Source organism: Aspergillus fijiensis (genome assembly GCF_003184825.1).
Source record: "Aspergillus fijiensis CBS 313.89 unplaced genomic scaffold BO72scaffold_15, whole genome shotgun sequence".
Lineage (NCBI taxonomy): Eukaryota > Fungi > Ascomycota > Eurotiomycetes > Eurotiales > Aspergillaceae > Aspergillus > Aspergillus fijiensis.
The window spans coordinates 473,539-497,039 of NW_024468991.1; the positions used below are offsets into that span (position 1 = coordinate 473,539).

Here is a 23,501-nt window from a genome sequence, read left to right on the forward strand (position 1 = left end):
AACTAGCTGTCATGACTCACATGGATAAAGATGGTATTGATAGATTGATTGATACGGCGATATGTGCCAATCGGAAGGCCATCCGATGGTCTGGGTAGGACCACTAATCCTGCATCGGGATCTCGGGATTGCAAGCCCTGAGAAGTGGAGCCCCCGCAAGAAAAAGAGTCTATAAAAATTTGACCCCGCTTAATGCCTGAAGAATCAGAACACTTATTCCACCAAGTGTCTGATCAATGAGAGAGGGTGTTAACACAAAGACAAGCTCCCATCAACCGCACGAGCTCACCCAAAAAAAGCCCATGGAGCTAGCACCAACCTCTCAAGAAACCACCTGCTCTCGCTCGGGCGTCGATGTGACCGACACCGAGAATGTCGTCGTCGCACGAAACACCAATGGCCCCGAATTCGAGCTCCAGCTCGTGGACTCCTCCACAACGAGCTTGATGCGCCACTCCGACACCAATGAGCACTTTCCCGACGGCGGCCTCAGATCATGGCTGGTGGTGTTGGGGTCCTCTCTCCTTGTGCTCGCCTCCTACGGCCTCATGAACTCGGTGGGTGTGCTGCAATCCCACCTCGAGACCCACCAGCTCGCCAGCTATACAAGCAGCACTGTGGGCTGGGTACCGGGCCTGTACATGTTCATGATGCTCGCCGGGGGCGTCTTTGTCGGACCGCTGTTCGACACCTACGGGCCCAAGGCCCTGGTCATCGCCGGGTCCACCATCTACGTCGTTGCCCTATTCCTCACCGCGGAGTGTACCCAGTACTGGCAGTTCATCCTCAGTTTCGGCATCATGGCGGGGATCGGGAGTGCGCTGGTGAGTACGGTCGCGCTGGCCTGCGTGCCGCACTGGTTCCAGGCGCGCATCGGGATGGCGATGGGGACGGCGTTGGTGGGTGCAGGACTCGGGGGCGTCGTGTTCCCCTTCCTTCTGAAAGCATCCTTCGCGAGGTTCGGATTCCGTTGGGGGATGCGGATTCTTGCTTTTGTGATTTTGGCGGCCTGCGGGATGGGGTCCTTTTTGGTGAAGTCGCGGTTGCCCAAGGGCGACAAGCTGAAAACGGCTATCGATGCGAGGTGCTTCAAGGACTCGAGGTTCTCGCTGCTCACGGTGGGGATATGGTGTAAGTCTTTCTTTTGTTTCCTCATCTGCCGGTTGTTATGCTTGGCTCACTCATCATCTAGTCCTCGAACTCGAAACCTTCGCCCTGCTTGGCCTCTTCCCGACCTACGTTGTGGCGCTGGGATTCAGCGTGAATACAAGTGTCAATCTGCTCGTCGTCCTCAATATGTGAGCGAGCCTCCCCCCAACCGTACTCATTGAGGTGTACCCCCTGTACTAACCTCACTTTTGGAAAAAGCTGCTCGGTCATCGGGCGTCTTGTCGCCGGCCGCGTGGGCGACATGTACGGCCGGCTGAACACCCTCCTAGTCCTGGTGTCGTTCGGCATCCTGGCCATCTTTATCATCCTGTACCCGTTCAGTCACTCCATGACAGCGCTGTACTTCTTCAGCGCGCTGTACGGCCTCAGCTCCGGATCCTTCCTCAGCCTCGCACCGGTGTGCATCCGGCAGGTGTCGCCGGCGAAGGAAATTGGGATGCGCTTCGGGACCTGCTATGCACTGGTGAGCTTTGCGTAAGTCTTTCCTCATATCGCAGCCAATCCAAATACAGAATATCTGACCAAGCTACTAGCGTGTTGATTTCCATACCCGTCGGCGGAGAAATGCTCGAGAAAGTCGGATCCCGCATCGTGATCGTCTGGCTGGGATGCGTCCTTGTGTTAGCGATGTTCCTTTTCTTGACGGCTCGATGGGCGTGTTTGGATTATAAGTGGCATTGGAAGATTCGCGTATGATATGGATGGGGCAATGGGTGGGGCAAGATTGGTCCTGCTGGTGCTGCTGGTCATAAGCATTCTCTTCACTATTATCTGACCTGTCTGCTATCAACGTGGTGCTTCTTGACTGACACATTGACATTTGCTCAATCTGATTCCATACTATAGATTGAAGCGAATTCGGCCTCCTTCGTCCGGATCAAGCTTCTATCAAAACTATCGCTGGTAGTATCTGTAGTTGATCTATCGAACACTATGATTAGTCCATGTTGTCCGCCCCTCCTTGCTGATCGGCCGCCACTCCACAACCGCCGCCCCCAGCACCGGAACTATCGCCAAACCAACAGCGACATAGAACGTCCGGACCACTGCAACATTATACACCGCCAGCAACGTCACCAGCGTATCTTCAGAGGCAATCTCCCGCAGCCCAGCCGGCCCTGCCCCCAGAACCGCCTGCACATCCAACTCCACCGGCAAGTCCGCGTGTAGCAGTCCCGCGACAAGCTGATTCTGGAAGACATTCTGGCCAACGAAGAAGAACATCGCGCCGCCCAGCACCTGCAAAAAGGCCATGAGCGCGGTGGCGGCGGGAATATCCGTCGTCGGGAGGGTGGTCTGGACCACGAACACGGGAAGCTGGATGCCCAGCCCCGCCGCCCGGCCGAAAAATACCTGGTAGCAGCCCCGCGCTGATGCAGGTCAGGCCGGTGCTCAGGAGCATCACGGGGCTGTAGTGATATCGCGCGGCGGTGACGAGGAGGTCGGAGCCCATGGCCAGCAGGGCGTTGGAGAGGGCCAGCGGAAGGTTCATCACGCCGGACTCGGTGGCTGAGGCTCCTTTCACGCACTGGAACCAGATTGGAAGCTGAGATGCGGTAGGTTGAGGTTAGTTGGGGTATTGATGTGGCTCGATTGATGCTTTTACTAGGTGCTTATGTAGTACACGAAGATGAAGATCGCGCGGTTCAGGCAGAAGCTGAATAGGGCTGAGCCCCAGATGTTGCGCCCGCGGAGGAGTCGGGGCGGGAGTATCGCTTTTTCGCCCGCGTAAAGTTTGATGGTGATGAAGCATAAGAAAAGAATACCGAAGGCAATGAATAGGCCGATGATGCGGCCGCTTCCCTAGGGGTACGTTGTGCCCCCCCATTGGAGGGCTAGCAGCAGGCAGATAATAGCAGACAGAAAGGTGAGAATCCTCAGCGGGTCCATTTCTTTCTTCCAGACCTTGAAAATACAGAGAGTTTCTATTGAAGTTTAATAATCTCAGCCAGCCGCTCCTTGAGATTGTCAAGCATTGACCTTAGGAATGTGGGGGAATAGAGGTAGCATTTCAGGCTATATCTAAATCAAGGTGTCGGCAGTCTTGTTATCAAACCGATTGTCGACGCTTGTTGCGTCCTCTGCCGGAGGTTTAATATCTTGTAGAGCAATCCACCGCGGGTATAGCTATGGGTAATATGTATGATCCGACAACTGGCTATTACATATTAATGATAAGTACAAGATCCAGGAAAGATCCAATTGTCTTGATAGTGCCGACCTTATTTGCTATATGCAGCCGCTGTTTGGGGATGACCATGGTCGATTCGCACTTCGTTAGTAACCGAATTTCTCGCTCTGGTAGAGGATGTACTTCATGTACAATGGAAACTTGTAAGAGCACCAACTGTGTGTCTCGACTTCTCATTATTGTGTTGGTTCACTTCAGTACGTACCCAGGGCATAGGCAAGCTTCATCAGTGTCGATTTCGCTGCTTGGAGTTGCCACTAGAACTCGCCGGGATCAAGGCACAAGACTAAAGTACATTTAACCTAGGGCTTATTGGAGAATTGGACCTGGGAGCATCTCACAAGTCAAAGACGGCGTGCTGTGCCAAGGACTTGGGAAGATGCTATCTAGCACTAAATTAGGTAGCCTAGCCTAGCTTCTCTTAGTTCGATCTATATAAGGTTAGGGCATAATATCGGGGGAAATAGGGGTCCAGCCGAACTGGCCACCCCGGGCCCTTCCTCCGGCTCAAATCGAGTTGCATATTATTACAAGTACTTTCCAGTGCCGGTGTGGAAGCAAGAAGGTCCAATTCAGTGCCTCGCAGCATTGCTGTTCGAGGACAATTATTAATGACAGCACCTTCGACGCTTTATAAAGAAGCTCCAGGTGAGGGAACGATGGAGCAGTCGATTGGCGTGCTAGCTCAGTTCCCGGTGAAATCTAAGTGCTCTTAGTGAGTTTCATGGCCCAAACATAATTCAGTACTAGTTCTCCACCCCCTCCTCACCATTTGTCTAAATGCTTACCACGGCTAGACAATGCTAATGTAACCGAAATCAAAACCCAGACGATGATTGAACATCCCTGAACTTCTTGCACTAGTTTATCTCTAGCTTCATGTGAACGCAGCGCCTTCCCTGCTAAACCCTGGGAGCCCAGAGACTTAAATAACGACCCCTCCTCCCTTTCCCACAACCCCACAATCCGCCCATTACATCGCAACCCAGATAGAGCCTGACAGTCATATAAATGTGGCGCTCGATCTTGCTGCTCGCCCTGGCCTTGGAGGTCTTCCGAGCAACTGGTACAAGCATACCTACCCCACCCCTTTTAACTCATCACTCTTAACCTACAACGCATACAACGGAGACTGATTTCTCGAATTGTTTGATCCATCCAGGATTTGAAGTTACCTACCCTCACAAAGGCGACGTCGTCAGCATCTACGACGGTCTCACCACAACATGGACTTACAACTCATCGGATTCGATCAAGGAGCCTATGGAGATCGCTTTCTTCCAGATTTCGCACTTGGAGGAGGAGATAAGCTACACTGTTGACGGTGTGAATATCACTGCAGGCACCTATACGTTGCGAAGATCGTTCACAATGGCCGACGGATGGTACTTGCGTTATACCTTTGGCGATGAAATGTATCTGTCGGAAACATTTCAGCTGACCCTGGGGCAGCCATCAAATGCCAGTGAGAGTACGACGACTTCGACCTTCGATCGGGTCACTACCACCATAAGCACACCCACCATGGTTCTCACAAGCATGGATGAAAGCTCGACGATGCAGGTCACGCCTACCTCTGCCGATGTAGTATCTACCGCATCCAGCACGGAAGTTGCAATGATCGATCCGGGCTCAAAGGGTGGTCTAAGTATGGGGTCGAAAGCAGGGATCGGAGCGGGCTGCGCTGCTGCTGTGATTCTGGGGCTGATGGGCTTGTACCTGATCTATAAAGCTAGGAAGAAGAGGAGCAGTGAAAGTGCGGAGGAGAAACCGGCTCGTGCGCAAGTTCTTGCAATCTCGGAGCTGGATGGGGCGAGTGGCGCACCCAGGAAATATGAATTGGAAGGCAATCAAGGGGTGGTAAAGGCGCATGAGCTTCCAGCGCAGGCTGGGATTTCAAATGAGCTGCCAGGATGATCGGGTCTGAGAATTAGAAGCCGGTAGTGCTTTGTCCGATGACATTCGCGGCCGGCTACCGCGGAGATCTTGCCTGACTCGAGGCCGGGGGGCAATCGGGGGCCTTCCCGAAAGAGAAGTTAAGGGTAGTGGGGCGACCCAAGATTCTTCCCCCGGTCTTGGCGCTTCGCCGCCATTTTGTATATATACCAGTATTTGTAGGGCATCAAGCCCGCCCCCCTTTGCACTTCAATCTTCTCTGCATCCGAGGACCCATACTTTCAAGACTCTCAATCTTGACACTTTCTCACTATGAGCACCACGCAAACCGCCCAAGCCCTACTCAAGGCCGCGCGCGTCGACCCGGCCATCTTCCAGCTCCGGCCCGACTACCGCGCCCTCCTGATGGTGGTCGAGAACATCCCCCCGAGCCCCAGCGACCAAACCAGCGAGACCCTCCTCGAACAAGCTGAAACAAATGTCAAGGAAGTCTTAGCCAGCAAGCCCGTCACCGAGCTTCCGCACATTGCCGCCTGGCGCGACACCTACAAGGCCTTCGGCGCCAAACCCCAGAAGACCCGGAACAGTCTGGAAGCGCTAACGCGGCGTGTCGAGGCGGGTCTGCCCCGAGTCAACCGTCTGACGGACATCTACAACGCCATCTCCATCAAGCACCAGCTACCCTTCGGAGGCGAGGATCTCGACAGGTACGACGGGGCACCATTCCTCATCCGTGCGACAGGCACGGAGCCATTCCAGACATTTTCCGGCGGGGAGCCGCAGACGGAGCTGGCGGCGCCGGGGGAGCCGATCTGGTGCGACAGCACGGGGATCACCTGTCGGCGCTGGAATTGGCGGCAGGGTCCGCGGACGGCGTTGACGGATGAGACGACCCGGGTGTTGTTCATTATTGATGCCTTGGGGGAGGTGGTCTCGGATGAAGCATTGGAAAGCGCAGCTGATGAGCTGGCGGAGGTGTTGAAGGGGCTTTCGCCGGAGGTGCAGGTGGCTCGGAGGACTATTAGTGCATCGTCAGATTGAGCTTGGGGTCGGTCACTTCTTCTCTGTCGAAACGAGATTGGGAATGAGAGAGGAAAGAGTGATACTATTATCCTAGAAGGTTAGAGTGTATAGATTGTATGTATAACTTGTGATTGCACGAACAACATGAGACTCAGGCAGGAATTGACGGGTCTTGTCGCTTAGAACAGTAGAGAACCTAAGCAAAAATCGGATTAGCTATCCGCAACACATCTACTAGGACAGACCTTTATCCTGTCCCTAGAATTGCTTTCTTGGTTCTTGGGTTGCAAAAAGAGACAAATAACCTGATGGTTCCTGGGCTGCATGAAGAAGCAAAAGATAGGAGTCGGTGACTTGCTGTATACTAGTGCAATGTCACAATGTAGCCCCTGACGAACGAATAACTTCCGTGGTCTATTTAATGTGTTATATTAACAAAGGTTTCATTATTGAATCGGTGAACATTTAATCGCCCTCGTCCCTGTAGCCGAGACCTGGTGTGGAAAAGCAGCATAATCTCTAGAGGTATCCATCTGGGCACCATGCCATGCGAGAAAAGGCCTTATCAAGTGCATTCTCATGTGCAGTACAAAGCAGCCCAATGTCTTTGAATACTTCTTCAACCGTGTGGAATACGAGCTGTGGAGATCCGTCGCAGCCTCGAACTAGGTAATATAGCCTATGCAATATTCAACTACCTTCTTGTCTATTTTTAATTTGCAGGTTTATGGAGAATGGTGATGTTGATTGTTCGGTTGAGTGGGAAAGCAGGGGAGCACGGCTAAGCGGCAGGTGCATGGACGAGGACTGTGCACTTCTATGGTCACAAGCTGGATCACAAGTCCAAGCTTCGCCACAACCTCTAAGTCAATGTGGGGAATGTCGGATGCTACGAGTAACAAGCTCCGATCGGGCAGTCGTGGCACCATAGTTTGCAGAGCTTACCCCAGTTGATCTATTTCTGGCCGCTATCGCGGCTCTTCGGTGGAGATCTGACTCACCGGCCATTTTATCCGGTCCATAATCCGGTGATCCGCCAACAAAGCGACTGGGGTCTACCTATGATTCCTCGTATCATTGATCTTCTTTCGCCCACCCGCGCGCCATCGGCCCCATCGATCGATAGCTATTAGGCTGAGGCATCACGAGGATAGGCAAGGTATCTTCCGTTTCCCGACATATTCCGGTGCTGACCAATCCTCATAGCTTCCTTGTTCAGCTCATTGACAAACATTGAGTAGGTATCTCCAGATGGAAGTATGCGCCGTTGCGAAATGTATAAGATGGAACATGCATCCTGCCACTATATCAGGCAGAACAATGAAATCAATTGACACAAATCACTACACCATCCAGTCACAATATGCCCCAAATAGACCTCAACATCCCTGCCTCAGGCAACACCGTCGAAGTGAGCATCATCGACACAACCGCCAGAATTCATGGTCCTCCTGGAATCTTTCTCACACCAGAAGTTGGTGGTTTCAAGGACCTCAACACCGGCGCGTACGCATTCATGGTCGAGAACAAGTCCCAGAACAAACGGGTTCTCTTCGACCTGGGCATTCGCAAGGACTGGGAGAACCTGGCGAAACCCTTGTACGATCGCCTGAAGGCCATGTTCAGCATAACCATCGAGAAAGACGTGGCTGAGATCTTGACCGACCATGGCATCGCATTGGAAACCATCGACGCGATAATCTGGAGGTAAATCCGAGCGCTAATCCCCAAGAAAAGGAAGCAATCGCTGACTATGAGCCTCAAACAAAGTCATACGCACTTCGACCACGTCGGCGATGCCTCCACCTTCCCGTCCACAACCTCGCTGGTAGTCGAACCAGGTGTATCCGCTGCCTCGCTGCCGGCCTACCCGTCCAATCCAGCGAGTGAACTGCTGGAGTCGGATGTCGCCGGACGTGCACTGGTGGAAATTCCCCCGGAGCAGTTCACCCTCCAGATCGGTGGGTTCCGAGCCCACGACTACTTCGGGGACGGCTCTTTCTACCTCCTCGATGTGCCAGGCCACGCGGTCGGGCATGTCTGCGGTCTAGCCCGCACCACCAGCAGCAATGGGAATGGCAATGACAGCGAAGCAATCAGCTCGAACACATTCATCCTCATGGGCGCGGACACAATCCACCACGCGGGCCAACTTCGCCCCTCGGAGCATGTCCCTCTGCCCGACCAGATCACGCCCAGCCCCTACACCGGTGTCTCGGTGCCCTGCCCCGGCGAGATCTTCGCGGCAATCCACCCCTCCCCCGAGAAGTACCAGACCTCTGCTTTCTACCACGTTCACATCTTTCCCAACGGGAGAAGCGTAGCGGTGGATCCAGAGGAAGCGGAGCGGAGTGTGGGCTCGTTGGCTGAGTTTGACGGCGCGAGCCATGTCTTTGTGATGTGCGCGCACGATACGAGCTTGGAGGGGGTGGTGGAGACCTTCCCTGCGACTGCCAATGGATGGAAGGCGGCCGGGTGGAAGGAGACGGCCCGCTGGCGGTTTCTGCGGGATTGGAAGGTTGAACGCGAGTGAGCGAATGTTGACTCTGTGGAGGCTGTACGTTTGTTGCAATCTACTGTACAATAGTGTGGGTTAGCGTAGCGATTGATATCTCCGCTCAAATTAACATCTTCATATCATCATAATAGGTACCCATTTCCGAGGCGCTATAGGACTAGATGAGGACGCATGCTTGTGGCACGTGTACAGATCCAGGTGGAATTGCAATACTGGTGAGGAGTATGGAACCACGGCCCTCGTGTACTCAATGTGGAAATCAAGGGTCAGGTCTAGAAAGGGTATATGATTAGGCTTCTTTGTTGAATGTGGAGTATGCTGGGCCAGAGCGCGCTCGGCTTTGATCGGTCACGGCAGGTCTTTCAATGCCTCTCAAGGGTCATGCGGTTTATTGGAATGTAATACCCCTTGCTCCATGAGCAGGCGTCAGCAGGTCATGACCAACACCTTGGAAAGGATGCAAGAACTGCACTAGAGCAGGACTTACGTACAGTGAAAGGTTCAAGGCATAATATGTAGGCATGGAATTCAGAGTTATGTAGAAGTTCGATGCTATGAGTATAATTTAGATCGAGTGTTAGTCATAATTGGGGAATGAATCTACCTAATTTGTTCTGGGCCAGACGAATTCATTCACCACCGCATTATGTCTCTGGCGCAAGACAACAGCTATAACTGCGCTTTTGCAGCACAACCAGAAACGAGACCCTAGGGTGATCCACTTCATAACCAACCAGACAGAAAGATCGGGCTAAAGCTCCCCATCAGCTCTCGCAAGGTACGGTGGTAGCCTCAGCCCCTTGCCGCCAACGCTACCCCGTGCAGATTGCCATGTCACGCCCGCATTAGATCTCAGAGGCTACGGGTGGCGCTAGGCTTTCCAGAACACTCTCTATATTCAGACATCGCTGGGTTGAGCGCCTTTTCAACCTTACCGAATCTGATGTCATGGGGTACAGGTGGTATAAGGGACGATGCGGGTCGCAACTGCCCCCGCCGCACACTTTCGCTCGGCAATCTGTCGTGGTAGACTAGGTTTCCAACCCGACCAAATGGCAATTTCATGAAGTCGACGAGTCCAACTGTATCCTGGAAGCTTGTTTGCAACAATATATCCTCTAGTTCGAACCATCATGGCCGCCTCGTATCACATCAAGCAGCAAGAAACACGAGAGCCCTCGTGCAAATTAGACGTGAGTCACCAACGCGCCCCTACACGATTATATCCACTAAGTCCATGAGAAACCCAGATCATCATCGCCGGCGCCGGCATAGCCGGCCTAGGCACAGCCATCAGCAGCCTGCTCGCGGGCCACAATGTACACATCCTCGAGGCCACCTCCGAGATCAAACATGTCGGCGCCGGCATCCAGGTGCTTCCCAACGGCTCGCGGGTGCTGAAGCACTGGGGCCTGGAGGAGCGGCTCAGCAAACACTGGGCTGTGGCAAATGCCTACCGCGTCTTCGGCTGGAAAGGGAATCCGATCACGAGCATGAACGTGGCGCAGGCCGCGAGCGCATACCCAGGCACCTGGTTCCGGGCCTTCTACCGACCCTATCTGCAGCGGACGTTGCTGGAGCGGATCGCCGAGCTGGGAGGGAAGATTATCTGCAATGCGAAGATTGTGGATGTCGCGTTCGATGGGGCCGAGGGAGGGACGGCCACGATTGCCACCGAAGATGGCCGACGGTGGACGGCGGACCTGTTCATCGGGGCGGATGGCATTTTTGGGAAACTGGCTGATCAGGTGCTGGAGCATCCGACGCCACCGACCAAGACGGGGGATCTGGCTTACCGGGTGATGCTGGCGTCACCGGATATCGTGAAGGATCCCGAGCTGGCGGAGTTTGTCACGCACCCAAATATGAATTTCTGGTATGGGCCGGAAAAGCATGTGGGTACGTCGTTTTGCAAGACTGGACATTAAATGCGATGGTGATTGATTGCGTGAGCAGTGGCTTATCCGCTGAGTAAGGAGCTCTTCAACATCGTCCTTCTTACTCCTGATGATATCCCGGAGGATTCGAAGGCGAGTACCGTGGCGGGAAATGTGGAGGAGATGCGCTCGCTATTTCGAGATTGGGATCCTCGGTAAGTCGGATCAACCGCGACTTACCCAAGACGGCAATTGCTGAATGTGGAGTAGTATCGCGAAGCTGCTCAAGCTGTGTAAATCAGTTCACAAGTGGCGACTATGTACCCGGTTCAACACCGGAGGCTGGTCACATCCATCCGGAGCTGGCGTGATGATTGGGGACAGTGTTCACGCCACCCTTCCTTATCTTGCAGCAGGGTAGGTACTATATATCCTTTGACTGGGAAGTCGAGCTGAAATAGACCACACAGGGCGGGCATGGCCCTCGAAGACGGTGCAGTCCTCGGTGAATGTCTCTCTCGTCTACCAAACGATGCACACACCACCAAGTCGTCGCGCGAGTATCTCTTCGCCAAGCGACATGCTCTTGCGGTGTTTGAAAAGTGTCGCAAACGGCGAACGTTGATGGTTGTTACTCGATCAAACGAGCAAAAAGATCTCGAGCATCTGCCCGATGGACCGGAGCAAGAGTTACGTGACAGAGAGATGCAGATGGTTCCGACACCGCCAGGAGAAGCATTGGTCTGGCGGGATCCGGCCATTGCACCTGAATTGTTTGGCTGGGATCATGTGGTAGAGGTGAGATCTCGATACTAGGCATTGAAACTGAAATTAACGTTGACGTTTGGTACCTAGGTTAATCTGCATTGGGGCGTTCCTTCGATTCCCCATGCTGCGACGGTGGGTGTCAGGGATTCGCGACTGTGAGGGTTGGTGGAAATTAGATCCGAACTCCCCCAGTTTTGAAGAATTCAGGAGCGAAAACCAGTTCATTGTATGTTCAGTACTAATTTCTCTTCCTTTTCTTTCCACGATACCCTTCCAATTGGGTTTACATGCCTCACTAACAGTGTGTGCCAGGTTTGACATAGTAGCGGCAACTCCAGGGGCGATATATGTAAACGAAAAATCGAACTCATATGACGGTATCATTGGACACCTGAAATTGTTTACAGTCATTACTTATAACCAAGAGGTATCATATAAGCTTGCGCTGGGTACAATAAGTAGCCACAAATGCTACAATGGGGGTAGCAAGAGACCCCCAAATGCAGGTAGAGGGCGAGAGCATGCACTAGCTAGGATGCTATAATCATCTTATCAATCGTCTAACATCAATTGGGGCTGTGGTTTAGTGGTATAATATTCCCTTAGCATGGGAGAGGTCCGGGGTTCGATTCCCCGCAGCTCCATCCTTTTTTGCCCTTTTCTTTCCGCTCCTTTTCCCGGCCCTCAGCCTAAGCATTCAGGGCTCTGGTGGATGGTTCCACTGGTTCCTGACTCTGATATCTATTGCCTAGTTGGGGAATCCCGGGCCCGCCCGCCGGGCTCATCTCCGACCCACCAAATCGAGAAATTACGGGCCTCTGATGAATGATGGTGTCTGTCGGCCGATCTGTATTTTTTCTCAAGGTTCCGGGGATCACCATGATTGCAGCGCATTGCTCGTCGTACCCCAGATCAGCGGCCACGGTCCCACCAAGATCTGACAACCATTTATTCTCCGAGTCACAACATCTCCCGGACTCGGGCCTCCTAAACTCGTCCATCACGAGTTCACGCCGGCGGGAAATGAATTCATCCATCCAATTAGACCCGCAGACATCGAACTATTGAGATTCGGACCAAACAGACATTCCCACGCCTTCAGGTCCCCTGACGCTAACAGCGACGTGCTCCACACTCACACAGCCAACAGACCACATAACGTGGGTGCCGGAGATGAAAGAACTCACGCTAAGCTGGCTTACCCTCCTTCGCTTGTAGCTCGGCCATAAGACCCTGATCGGTGATTCGCTGACCCTCGGACCTTGCACACTTTCGGCCTAAGCACCCCTGACAAGCCTGGATTGGCACTGGGTCCGGCTGTACCCGACGAAGCTGAGTGGTGGCTTGGAGCCTCGATGTGGTTCTAAGCCCGTTGACTATTGAATCACCGGTTATCCGGAACCCTGATGAGGGAACCTAATTAGAGTGGGATGGTGGTCATAAAGGCTGCCTGCTCCCACCTGCATAAGTAACTTGAGATTTTTCTTCTTTTACTTTGTCTTTCTCACTATCAGTCAGATATTACCCTTTGCGCGGTTGCTGCGACTAGTCAATATGCGCGGTGCTTATCTCCTCCCCGTCCTCGGGCTAGCCGCCGCCCCCTACGTGGATGCGCTTCAGCTGCACCGCCGTGATGTGCCTGCTACCGTCCATATCCCCATTGAGCGCAAACCAGCTACTCAGCCAAGCCAGAAGAGGGACTCTACTGTGGACGTAACGCTTGATAATCATGTACGCTGGCCAGCCGCACGTTCAGCGAAGTAGACACACAGATCATGCGGACAACTGACCAGCCACGTGTAGGGCGACACTTACTATACCCTCAACCTGACTATCGGGACACCTCCACAGAAGGTGGTCTTGTCTCTGGACACCGGTAGCAGCGACACCTGGGTGAATTCCCCAGACTCGGACGAGTGTTCGGCCAAGAGCAACCCCTGCAAGCCTTACGGGACATACGACTCCGGCGCCTCGTCAAGTTACAAGAAACTCGCCACTTTTATGAACGACACCTACGGAGACGGGACGAATTCCTACGGTAACTACGCAACCGACAATGTCACGATTGGGGGGACTACAATCAAGTCGATGCAGTTTGCTGTCGCTGAGAAGTCGAGCAGTGCCCGTAAGTCTATCCTTGTTGTTCGCACGCAAGCGCGGAAATAGAGAAAAAAAAAGTTTCATACTGACACGCCCGATTTCCACCAACAGAGGGCATCGCGGGCGTTGGATATGCGCGCGCGACTTACCAAGAAGAGTACGATGGCAAAGTGTACTCCAATCTGCCCCAGGCGCTGGTCGACAGTGGCGCTATCAAGTCGCCCGCCTACAGCGTGTGGCTCGACGGCGAGGACGCAACGACGGGCTCTATTCTCTTTGGCGGCGTGAATAAGGCCAAGTACCTCGGCGAGCTGCAAACGGTGCCGATTGTGCCTCGCGACGGCCAGTACGTGTCCCTGGCTATCGCCCTGACCGAAGTGTCCGTGGAGAAGAGTGGCTCCAGCTCCAAGAAGTACACCACCAGCCTGCCCCTGTCCTGCAGCCTCGACACCGGCACGAGCATGACCGCGCTGCCGGAGGACCTCGTCAACGAGATCTACAAGGAGCTCGACGCGGGCTACTCCACCAAGAGCCAAGCCGCTTACATCGCCTGCAGCGCTATGGAGAAGGACTATAACGTGACCTTCGGATTCTCCGGCGCCACTGTCACCGTCCCCATCAGCCAATTGGTGCTACCCTATACCGAGCCCGACTTTGCGCAGGGGGACTGTATCCTAGGAATTGTGCCCAGTCAGCCTGGCATGAATCTCCTGGGCGACACCTTCCTCCGTAGCGCCTACGTGGTCTATGACCTTGCCAACAATGAGATCTCGGTGGCTAACACCAACTTCTCGCCCGGTAAGGACGATATCCTTGAGATCGGAACGGGGACCAACGCCGTGCCGGGAGCTACGCTCATGCCGTCGGCTGTTTCGTCGGCGACGGGTAACGGGGTGGAAGCCACCGGAACGGGTGCTGTGTCCGGGCCCACGGTTATGGTCTCTGGCACCGTGACCCTCACCGAGGGTGGCAGCCAGCCTACCGCCACGGGCACTGCAGCCTCCGTTGAGAGCACCTCGTCCGAGGCGGGGGCGGTCGCTCTCCCTACGAGCAACTCGGGCCGACTTCTGTCGGGTCTGGCGGGTGTTGGATTGCTTCTTGCACTGTAAGCTGTGATGTCTGCATGCATTGACACCTTGCCTTGAACCACGTTCACTTCAAGTGCCTATAGGATACTACCCCTGTGCACTATCCCATACTTCCCATCATATAATGCTACGGCACCACATCGATCCTCAGCAGTATGATTCACATATCTTAATGAAACCTTAATACCCCTGCTCACCTCGATCCCATCTTTCGTTACAAGCCCTACCAAAAAGCAAAAACCTACCCAACCACAGCCCCTCTCGCCCCCTCCTCCCCAAGACCCCACGAACCACCCCCAGTAACGTACTCCACCGCCCACCGCATTGCCCCCTTCCACCTCACCGGCAAAACACCATATATCCCCCTAACCTCCCGCTCCGGAATCCCCTTCAACCACCACACCTCCTCCGCCCCCTTGGCCAACGCAAAAAGATAGGCAAGCATAACCAACGCGCGGGGCCTGCGGTCCGCCACGAGCCCAACAAACGGGGCGGGGGTCATCGGCCCAAACGAGGAGAAGCGCTTCCGAAGATCGAAGCCCGCCTCCCCGCGGTCCACAACCGCGACGTACATCCCCTCGAGGTATTTGACGCATTCGTCGTAGACGGCGCGGATCTGCGGCGTTTCGCCTTCCTCGTCAGGGTTGCAGTTTAGGAGAAATTGGAGGGGTCGAATTTCGGTGCTGCTGCTGTTGGCATTAGATATCCCCTTGGCATTGTTGTTGTTGTTGTTGTTGTTGCTTGTGCGACTCGCGAACGTGGGGACGGTGATCGCAGCGCCTCGCGAGGTGATGGCAGCCGTAGCGGCGCCCCCGTGCACCAAGGGCTTGGCCATCAACAACGGCACGATCCGCGCCTTGGCCCCGACGAGACCGTGGTACGCCCGGCCGATCATCAGCCGGATGCCCCGGGACATGTGCAGCCATAACAGCGGGGGCTCGTAGGTGGTGCATGGACTAGTAGGTCCACTTGCGCAGCCTCGGAGCGTCAGCGCGTACAGGCAGATCAGGATCGTGTTCATGCACAACGCTTCGGAGACGACTGTACCCGGACGATTGACTCGGGCCGTCTCCGCCCGGTGGTGCTTCAGGGCCCGGTCGATGTGGAGGTGGTGCGCGGCGCGGAGACGCCTCGTGGCAGCATCGGCGGCGTCGGGAAGTAAAGCGGCGCGGTGGGTGGCCGCGACGGCGAGGACGGTGTGCAGCAGCGGCGGGTACTCGAAGGCCATCTCGGGGACGGCTAGCTGCCACATGGCTAGGACGGGGGGCAGCTGCGCGTGGCCCATCGTGTGGGCGGTGGCGGTGACGTAGTGGTGTATTAGTTGGAGGTCGGTGGGGTTGAGGTTGGCTCTTTCGGGGGAGGGAAGGCTCCGTCTAAGGGGGGCTGGTCGCGACGATGACCGTCTTTGCTGTCTTGGGGCCTCATAGCTGTGGAATATGGTTTGGAGGTCAGGATATTCGCAGACCACGAAGTGACGGATACAGGCGCTACATTCGGGTTGCTTTTCGTCGCACTGTGGATGTGTTGAATTAGCTCCTGGGGGGGCAATTGGGCTGGGTATAGTGGGCCATGGACCAGTGCAGACCTTCACCTTACGTCTCTTGCAGTTACGACAGCCTCTTACAGATTTACGGTGGTTGAGTCTTGGAGACATAGTGGGGGAGGATTGAGCGAGGAGTCTGGGCGAGACGGGCTCGGATTGATGCTGCACAAAGGGAAAGAGTTGGTGCAAGCCGGTCAGGGGTTGCTTGGCTGAGATTGCCATCCTAGCTTGGCCAGTCTACCCAGCGCACGGATTGTTCTGATGCTTGACCTCAAACTGATTGTCGTCTGATATTGTGGCGGAGTTGACACGGGCTCGGTTGGTTCGTCAACTTAGGGTTAGCGTGGCCTAGAGTGGGTTGCCCCGCGGTGTGCAAGACGTAGCGCTTAGAGGTGATCGTCACAGGGAGGGCAGTATAAAGTTGCGATTGATCTCTATTGATTCAAACATGAAATCAGTTGTCTTTCATCTCTCCCATTAACTTCAGCCGTATCTGCTGACAATCAAAATGGGCCTCATCAAGACTGGAATCCAACTCGCCGGAGCTTACGGCCTCCTCAAAGTCTCCTCAAAGTACGTGCCGTACACTTCAGCTAGCTCGACCCCTAGTAGGACAAAATGCTAATTGACTCTACTGTGTAGAGCTGCGAATGATTTTCAAGAAAAGAAGCAACAAACTCAAGCGCACCAATGCCAATGCCATCATCATCACCCCGACCACCACCCCCAACAATACCAACAATCACATTATGCATACGACCACCGCATGAACTACAACCCTGGCTCTGGTTCATACCACCATTATCCTCACCATGCACCCTACAACCCCACTCCCTATCCCTCGCATCAAACTATGCCAACGGCAAAATATGAAGGGTCAATGCCGCCGACCGCGCATCACCCTCAGACACAATCCCAGTCCGCAGAACTACCATGATCGCCAGTGGAGGATCCACTATGGCTCTTGATTTAAAAGTCCAATTGGCCGAGGCGGTATTTCTGGCCCCCACGCGAAGGATCAGCTTCACGGGACGCTTGTCGCGCTGGCTCCACTGAAAAGTGGGCCGGGGCGCGGGTGGCAGGCAGGATACCCTCCAACTCTGACCAAGAAGCGCTTCATCCGGCCGTTGACACCCCTCAGCATGATTTTCCATTCGGACGGAGTGCCTGTCAGGTAAGCAGAGGACATTGAGTAATTCGATATGATCGAGAAATAAGGTTCATGCTTATCATTGTGTCTTCATTATCTTATACCCTCTGTTTCATCTGTACTCAAAGCACAAAGCATATTATCAGGCATCAGAATATACAGCGGGGAGGGCATAAATTTAGGTTCATACCACAACGAATCAATTTACTTCTTCGATACAAAGCAAGAAATCTTGCATATTGCCATTGCGTGTCTTCCGACTGGAATAGCATCAGGCGGCTACCACCAGCCAAAAATTCAGCAAACCAACAAACATTTCTGTATTTCAATCTAGACACACGAAAGGATCGTTCGACATCACCCCTACCCGTTACGGAAGCAGGAGTTAAAGCCACTGAATGAACCTTTTACCCAACCTTGCAAGGCTGAAAGGTACTGTCCATAGACGTCATTGATAAGCCCAATGGGCGTCCGCTTGAGACACGAAAGATGATGCGTGAGCAGGTTGATAGGATTGACAAAGACAAGGCCAGAGTTCTTCATATCGGCCCGCCATACTTCAAGTTAACCGCCGGACACGAAGTCTCCGACAATAACAAAACAATTGAGAGGAGTAGTCTCTGGCCTAGGTGAGGAAGGATTAACCGTCATGTACGAAAGAAGATAGAAACAAGGATGATAAGAACGCCGCCGATGCCCAATTGCTTCGTCGGATCCCGCACGACCAAGCCAACATGTCGACTGAGCGTGAGGAGGGTGATACAAGGATACGAACCCTATACGGGTTCTAAGTAAGTCAATCAGTGTGATTATCGAACATTTTGATTGATAATATAAAATAGTCAAAGATGAGGGTATTGCCAGGAACGATGCGCAGTCGACTGTAATGTCAAGTCCTCCGCTGAGATCAGACATCACCACCATCAACCAGCCATGACGACATCTTCAACCCTCAATGCCAGAGCCTCATGCCAAACACTAGCATCAGCCTTAAGCGCCTTCTGTTTGTTCTAGAAGTGAGAAAGTCCTCTTAGATGCAGTTCAAACAGAAGCTAGGACGTAGGCAAGAAAGGAACCCCCAGAATGACTAAAGAATCTGCAACAGTGGTTATATGACTTGGCAAGGTACCTGTTAAAATGGGACTAAAACTTAGTACGACTCTCGAAGCATTACCGGGGCAGAAAGACAAGAACATATAACTTAACGCACGATTGTTCTGTTCTTACGCTCGACACAAACAACATAACGGGTTCACCACTACAGAGCGACCAGAAGAATGGGTCGGGGGAGTTCGAGAGAATACTTGGAAGAGAAATACTTAGATCAAATCAACCATTCATTTAACTACCTGAGATGCCAGGAAAGAAATTGGGGCTTACCATCTGATGCTCGTCAAGGCAGATGCAACGTATTGTATAGACGATTGCCAGTTTCTGTTTCCCCTTCACTTTTGTATTCATTATCAGACTTGCGAAGCGCTATCGTAAGATCTCCATAGCGTACCAGCGCCTGAAGAGGACTAAGCTTGGCGATTGATCGGCCCTGCACCACGCCAGCAACCACGATGATGCCCACATCAGGAGTCAGCTTCCGAATATGACGGAGAAACTTAGCCACTGTCTGCCCGCTGTCGATGACCCAGTCTGCCAGAATGACCGTCTTCTGATTCTGCAAGTGGCCGTGGCAAACATCGTCTGGTACCTTCGCGTGGATAAAAGCAGCTCCAGGCAGGTAGTCATAAATCCCACGAGCCAGAGGCTCCCCACCTCGCATTAAGGCAATGATGGATGTATGATGCTGGCCTTGGAGTCGATAGCCGGTGACCTGATGGCCTTGCACATGGAGAATAGAGTAATCTTCGATACCAACGACGTTCGGCAAGTATGCAAGCGCGAGGTACCTTCCAGCGTCGCGATGGGCGTTTTGGAGCGCGGGTCCCGATATCGAGGGGTTCCTCGTGGGAGTGGTAAGAACTCGGGAGGCATCCGTATCGGTTGCTTCGCTGACCGTGACTCTTTTCGAGCCACGAAAGAGCAGGTCTAGAAACATTTGTCTGTCGAGAGTCGTGATCGGTAGCACTTTTGTGTCTAGTCGCGGTGATGAAGTAACAGGCAGCAAGACCTGTTTTGGCTGAAATTTATCATTAGTGAATTCATCCATCAAGGCCTCATCCATGGTTGTGCTTCGATTAGCCTCTTCGCCAACGACGACGAACGCCTGGTCAGCGTTTCGCAACATCCCCAAATCCATGCGACTAGCACCAAAGGCCCACACTTTCGCCTCCAAGGTTTTCCGCAGGTAGTCGACCAGAGCACCTTTGACCGTTGGAGTGACGACAAACGTGTCTTTAATGCGCCCTCCACCAACAACCTTTATATTGTCGGATAAACCTTCTCGTGTCAGGACTTTTTCCCAGACTAGCCGTATGCCTGAGGTAACCACCACTGCTTTGACGCAAGTGTCGTCAAAAACATGCCACAGGAGGTTGATGAATTCAGGATGCACATTCACGTTCGAAGCAACCCCTTCACAGATCTCATCGAACTTCTGATCATCAGCAGCCTCTTCGTATAGGAAAACAGCTTGGCGAAAGGCAGCATAGCTGTACCCAAGCGGACCGTTAAACAGCCGCCTCAAGGGGCATTCACGACCATCAGATCCATCCGATTCATCTGACACATCAGATTTATCAGAGTCATCAGATTCGTTAGACTCATCAGACTCATCAGAAGGATAATGCTGCCGGTACATCCTCCACCAAAGCTCCCCAGTATTCTGGGAACACAGAGTTTTGTCCGCGTCTAGCATCAAAACAGTCTTCCCAGACAAGTTGCCACCGAGTGCCTCCCTGAGATGATGCTTAGCAAGCCGGAGATTGGAATCTTCGTCGTGGTGCCAAACACTTCCAATAAGATTCGCAGCATCTTGATGGGCGCCTAGAAGCGAAAAGATAATTCGGTGCTCGTGGCAGAGTCTCCGCAATTCAGCTTTCTCAACTTTCTGCCATGCTCGAATGTGGTCGACTGGGGGACAGGGACCCTTTCTGGCTGTATCCTGTTCCCAAAAGCCCTAGACCACTTCAGGAGCCACGTCCAAGTAGAAGATGTGAGTGTATGTTGCAATATCTTCGTTGGTACATACGATCTTTCCCATCGGCTGGGTCGGCTCCCAGAACATGAAATGGCCTGTGACGACGGTGACACAGCCGTGTTTCGGGTTCTTTCGGATATTGCGGATGGCCTGTTCACGATACGCCCGGAAGCCGGCCAAGTCACCGGCAGGAACAGTGCCAATCACTTTGGATTCTTCGTGGTAGACGTACTTCTCTTCACCAAGCTGCGTTTTGAGTTTGCTGAGAAGGTGGGACTTCCCACATCCGGGGATACCGTAGAGACCGACGATGGGACATCTCTGGCTATTGTGTACACTGGTCATGTTGAGGGTTGCTATGATGGAAAACGAAAGATTTGAGAGTGATGGTAGTCAGTCTGAGCTTGAAGGAAGAAGATGAATAGGATGAATAAGAAGCGACCTCAGTAGGTGATAGGCGTTTGGATACTTGTAGGAGGGTTGCCTGTCAAGACGCCACCTATCCTGCAAACAGCAACAATTTGTGCACCAGCAGAGATGTATACTGCCTGGTTCGAAGATTGCGCCCATGCTGCTTGATCAATATTTCTACTGAGGGGTTTTCGACGCAATCTTTTTATATAACCACCAGCGCTCGTTTGTGACATGTCTGACTAAGAGGTAGCCAGGTAAATGTGCAGTCGGAAGTGCTGAGACTGTGAAGATACCCATAAGCAGCTTCTACCTGGTCTATCTGATAGTGTACCTAGATATCGCACTTTGTGGTTAGAATAATAGCGAGACTGGAAAGCAGCTCTCTGTTTGCCATTTCTTTTACAGCAAATAATCCTTTGCCGTAACGCCTGAGGCAGCAAATTCTCTGTGCAGGAAAGGCGGTGGCAGAACATACTTGACGCTAGCCCGTTCTAGAAGTGCCGAAGGGGAGAGCGATGATTGGCCAGATTAATCGAGCGCGATAGCGGGCTCGGCATTCAACAACTCAGCAGCTGATAGAGACGCCCTCTTTCTCGCACTTCAAATAATCGACAGCCATCGTACCTTATCGCATTGCTTCAGACCAACGTGCGCCATGGAGCAGTCTGTTGAGCCTGCACGGCAGCGTCGCCCACGAGTAGAGAGAGGCCGGTCACGGAATGGTGAGTTGGCATCAAGGTCGCGCGGCACAATGCAGGACTCACGCGGACAATCGCATATTAGGATGTCAGACTTGTCTTGGCAAACGCGTCAAGTGCGATGAACAACATCCGCACTGTAAACGGTGCGTTCGACTTGGTCTGACATGCGAATGGGGACGGGGAAAGCAGCCCCTGGCAGCGAGAAGGAGGGGGCTAGGTCCGATCAAACGTCGCGACAGTGGTTGCTGGACACCTTCTTCGATTCAACCACGACAGAGCAATGAACCAAATCAGAGAATTACTGATACTCGTAAGCAATTATCGACGGAGCACTCGAATTCGGCATCTGCTTCATCTCAAGAACGCCCTCCGTCATCACCAGTCACCAATACAGAATCACTAGCTTTGACAGCATCGGCAATTGGATCCTCAATATATGCATCAGACTCCTTCGTGGGCAGCAGTCAGAATCAAGAGAGACTTTCTATCTACCCATTTCCTCAAGCTATCAGTGACTTGCGATTTGATTCACTGGACAATTGCGGGCCAGACTCACCATTATCAATATCTTCCCGACACGGCCTGTCTTCTATCGAATCATCGAGCTCAAGCGTGCCCAGCTGGCTAATTGCAGCCACACCTCTCCTTCTGGCCGACCCTTTTACCGGCCCGTCTATCGGCAGCAGCGACACAGAGGCTGTATCCTTTCATCGAAGTGTCTTCGCATCCCTGAAATCCTCTCGTTCACCCTCCTTATCAGCACATTCGCTATTCCTCGACCATGCGTGGGACAAAAAAATGGCCTTTCATTTTCTACTCGCCCTCTCTCACAGCGAGCTCGCGATTCATTTTGGTTACGGAGCCCGTCCGACACCGGAGTCATGTATTCATTTGCAACGAGGGTCTGAGCTACTTATCCAGGCACGCAACCCCGTCGCACCCACTGATCATCTAGAGCTGCTGCTTTCATTTCTGTATATCTTCATGTTTTGGATGCGAAGAGAACGGATTTCACCATCGAAGCTCCGGGCTTTAAGCGCTACTGTGCTTGCATACATTCGAGAATTTGATCTACTTCAGGCCTGCGCCAGCGACGAGATACACTCGCTAACAGAGCCCAGCACAAACGCGGTGCCATACAAAGTCCTGCTATCCCGCGTCCTCGTCTACCTCTACGACAGAGATGGATTCTGCAGCTTCTTCGGATGCGGGGGCCTGTTGGCCTCATACATGAACGCCTATCAAGACCAGCTACGTAAAATCTGGCGCCTGTCACGCACAGCCTTTCTGTGGAACAATGCTCGGGACCCGTTATCATCTCCAAACCCAGAGGCATCATTCCATGAAGTCGACGAGGCAGCCACGTTACATGTTTACTTCGAAATGATTGGGCTTCATCACGAGATCAATCGCTATAGCCAAAGTGACACGCCAGATCTTGCCGTCCAGGGTCAAATTCAGCGCCGTCTGGATCAGATTCGCCAGGTATGCTCCTAGACCCGCGCAGATACTGCTGATATGTCACTAAATGATCATGTAGGAGCATGCTTCTCTCTTTGACATCGTAATTAATGGAAACGACCCCTCCCTGATGGCCATGGTCACAGTCACGCATTTCCATGCCCTTTGTATCTACCTCACCCGTAGCCGCGCTTCTGCATGGGGAAGCAAGCCGATCCCAATCGAGGTCCAGTCCGCAATGAGTGATCTTGTTACGACCTTGCACTATACTATATCTCGAGGAAATCATGTGCAGCTCATGGAACGATTTCAGTGGTCTTTATTGGTCCTGGGGATTGAGACACAGGATCCGGTACATTGGGAGTGGGTGGATCGGAACATCTCCGATGTAGCCATTCGGGAAGCCTTTTCTTTCATCTTGGCGGCAAAACGACGATCTGGCGGATGCATCCCCATGGCTTTTGTTCGGCAGTTGATTTGTTGCGGGGAAACGGGGGACTGATATGCATC

The 23,501-nt window shown here is 53.1% G+C and overlaps 11 protein-coding genes and 1 non-coding gene across 12 annotated transcripts; 9 read left to right on the plus strand and 3 right to left on the minus strand.

Annotated features, from left to right (window-relative positions):
* Nucleotides 1-258: 258 nt before the first annotated feature.
* Nucleotides 259-1,648, plus strand: BO72DRAFT_425995 (MFS general substrate transporter; the record flags this gene model as incomplete). The annotated part of the gene is made up of 3 exons (XM_040942930.1): nucleotides 259-1,131; nucleotides 1,193-1,298; nucleotides 1,369-1,648. The coding sequence occupies exons 1-3, from the start codon at nucleotides 303-305 to the stop codon at nucleotides 1,646-1,648; spliced, it is 1,215 nt and encodes a 404-aa protein (XP_040802973.1). The 5' UTR covers nucleotides 259-302.
* A 443-nt stretch (nucleotides 1,649-2,091) lies between these two features.
* On the minus strand, nucleotides 2,092-3,430 carry BO72DRAFT_494801 (uncharacterized protein; the record flags this gene model as incomplete). The annotated part of the gene is made up of 4 exons (XM_040948497.1): nucleotides 2,092-2,523; nucleotides 2,576-2,716; nucleotides 2,797-2,973; nucleotides 3,353-3,430. The coding sequence occupies 4 exons, from the start codon at nucleotides 3,428-3,430 to the stop codon at nucleotides 2,092-2,094; spliced, it is 828 nt and encodes a 275-aa protein (XP_040802974.1).
* Nucleotides 3,431-4,218: 788 nt separating this feature from the next.
* On the plus strand, nucleotides 4,219-5,424 carry BO72DRAFT_62316 (uncharacterized protein). Its single transcript, XM_040950573.1, has 2 exons — nucleotides 4,219-4,427; nucleotides 4,524-5,424. Exons 1-2 carry the CDS (start codon nucleotides 4,373-4,375, stop codon nucleotides 5,276-5,278), a joined length of 810 nt encoding a protein of 269 aa, XP_040802975.1. The 5' UTR covers nucleotides 4,219-4,372; the 3' UTR covers nucleotides 5,279-5,424.
* On the plus strand, nucleotides 5,425-6,653 carry BO72DRAFT_62237 (B3/B4 domain-containing protein). The gene has a single exon (XM_040950572.1). It carries the CDS (start codon nucleotides 5,570-5,572, stop codon nucleotides 6,296-6,298), a length of 729 nt encoding a protein of 242 aa, XP_040802976.1. The 5' UTR covers nucleotides 5,425-5,569; the 3' UTR covers nucleotides 6,299-6,653.
* A 664-nt stretch (nucleotides 6,654-7,317) lies between these two features.
* On the plus strand, nucleotides 7,318-9,120 carry BO72DRAFT_446718 (MBL fold metallo-hydrolase). The gene is made up of 2 exons (XM_040944364.1): nucleotides 7,318-7,987; nucleotides 8,051-9,120. Exons 1-2 carry the CDS (start codon nucleotides 7,644-7,646, stop codon nucleotides 8,811-8,813), a joined length of 1,107 nt encoding a protein of 368 aa, XP_040802977.1. The 5' UTR covers nucleotides 7,318-7,643; the 3' UTR covers nucleotides 8,814-9,120.
* An 811-nt stretch (nucleotides 9,121-9,931) lies between these two features.
* BO72DRAFT_426003 (FAD dependent oxidoreductase) lies at nucleotides 9,932-11,983 on the plus strand (the record flags this gene model as incomplete). The annotated part of the gene is made up of 7 exons (XM_040942931.1): nucleotides 9,932-9,991; nucleotides 10,049-10,697; nucleotides 10,755-10,890; nucleotides 10,946-11,092; nucleotides 11,146-11,473; nucleotides 11,531-11,669; nucleotides 11,756-11,983. 6 exons carry the CDS (start codon nucleotides 9,932-9,934, stop codon nucleotides 11,600-11,602), a joined length of 1,392 nt encoding a protein of 463 aa, XP_040802978.1. The 3' UTR covers nucleotides 11,603-11,669; nucleotides 11,756-11,983.
* A 32-nt stretch (nucleotides 11,984-12,015) lies between these two features.
* BO72DRAFT_t88 lies at nucleotides 12,016-12,087 on the plus strand. The gene has a single exon. It is a non-coding gene; the product is annotated as a tRNA-Ala (tRNA).
* A 910-nt stretch (nucleotides 12,088-12,997) lies between these two features.
* On the plus strand, nucleotides 12,998-14,652 carry BO72DRAFT_374309 (pepsin-like aspartic protease; the record flags this gene model as incomplete). The annotated part of the gene is made up of 3 exons (XM_040941127.1): nucleotides 12,998-13,174; nucleotides 13,247-13,568; nucleotides 13,655-14,652. 3 exons carry the CDS (start codon nucleotides 12,998-13,000, stop codon nucleotides 14,650-14,652), a joined length of 1,497 nt encoding a protein of 498 aa, XP_040802979.1.
* Nucleotides 14,653-14,872: 220 nt separating this feature from the next.
* BO72DRAFT_494807 (Zn(II)2Cys6 transcription factor) lies at nucleotides 14,873-16,285 on the minus strand (the record flags this gene model as incomplete). The annotated part of the gene is made up of 2 exons (XM_040948498.1): nucleotides 14,873-16,144; nucleotides 16,256-16,285. The coding sequence occupies 2 exons, from the start codon at nucleotides 16,283-16,285 to the stop codon at nucleotides 14,873-14,875; spliced, it is 1,302 nt and encodes a 433-aa protein (XP_040802980.1).
* A 390-nt stretch (nucleotides 16,286-16,675) lies between these two features.
* BO72DRAFT_526505 (uncharacterized protein) lies at nucleotides 16,676-17,156 on the plus strand. The gene is made up of 2 exons (XM_040950042.1): nucleotides 16,676-16,747; nucleotides 16,817-17,156. Exons 1-2 carry the CDS (start codon nucleotides 16,683-16,685, stop codon nucleotides 17,109-17,111), a joined length of 360 nt encoding a protein of 119 aa, XP_040802981.1. The 5' UTR covers nucleotides 16,676-16,682; the 3' UTR covers nucleotides 17,112-17,156.
* A 1,561-nt stretch (nucleotides 17,157-18,717) lies between these two features.
* Nucleotides 18,718-20,760, minus strand: BO72DRAFT_506703 (uncharacterized protein; the record flags this gene model as incomplete). The annotated part of the gene is made up of 2 exons (XM_040949233.1): nucleotides 18,718-20,394; nucleotides 20,467-20,760. The coding sequence occupies 2 exons, from the start codon at nucleotides 20,758-20,760 to the stop codon at nucleotides 18,718-18,720; spliced, it is 1,971 nt and encodes a 656-aa protein (XP_040802982.1).
* A 692-nt stretch (nucleotides 20,761-21,452) lies between these two features.
* On the plus strand, nucleotides 21,453-23,493 carry BO72DRAFT_426009 (Zn(II)2Cys6 transcription factor domain-containing protein; the record flags this gene model as incomplete). Its single annotated transcript, XM_040942932.1, has 3 exons — nucleotides 21,453-21,551; nucleotides 21,613-23,015; nucleotides 23,071-23,493. The coding sequence occupies exons 1-3, from the start codon at nucleotides 21,485-21,487 to the stop codon at nucleotides 23,491-23,493; spliced, it is 1,893 nt and encodes a 630-aa protein (XP_040802983.1). The 5' UTR covers nucleotides 21,453-21,484.
* Nucleotides 23,494-23,501: the final 8 nt, after the last annotated feature.

Coding starts and splice junctions, on each gene's coding strand:
- BO72DRAFT_62237 (XM_040950572.1), top strand. CDS start 5,570: ATGAGCACCACGCAAACCGCCCAAGCCCTACTCAAGGCCGCGCGCGTC.
- BO72DRAFT_446718 (XM_040944364.1), top strand. CDS start 7,644: ATGCCCCAAATAGACCTCAACATCCCTGCCTCAGGCAACACCGTCGAA. Junction 7,988..8,050: donor ATCGACGCGATAATCTGGAG/GTAAATCCGAGC, acceptor CCTCAAACAAAG/TCATACGCACTTCGACCACG.
- BO72DRAFT_62316 (XM_040950573.1), top strand. CDS start 4,373: ATGTGGCGCTCGATCTTGCTGCTCGCCCTGGCCTTGGAGGTCTTCCGA. Junction 4,428..4,523: donor GGAGGTCTTCCGAGCAACTG/GTACAAGCATAC, acceptor TGATCCATCCAG/GATTTGAAGTTACCTACCCT.
- BO72DRAFT_526505 (XM_040950042.1), top strand. CDS start 16,683: ATGGGCCTCATCAAGACTGGAATCCAACTCGCCGGAGCTTACGGCCTC. Junction 16,748..16,816: donor CTCCTCAAAGTCTCCTCAAA/GTACGTGCCGTA, acceptor TCTACTGTGTAG/AGCTGCGAATGATTTTCAAG.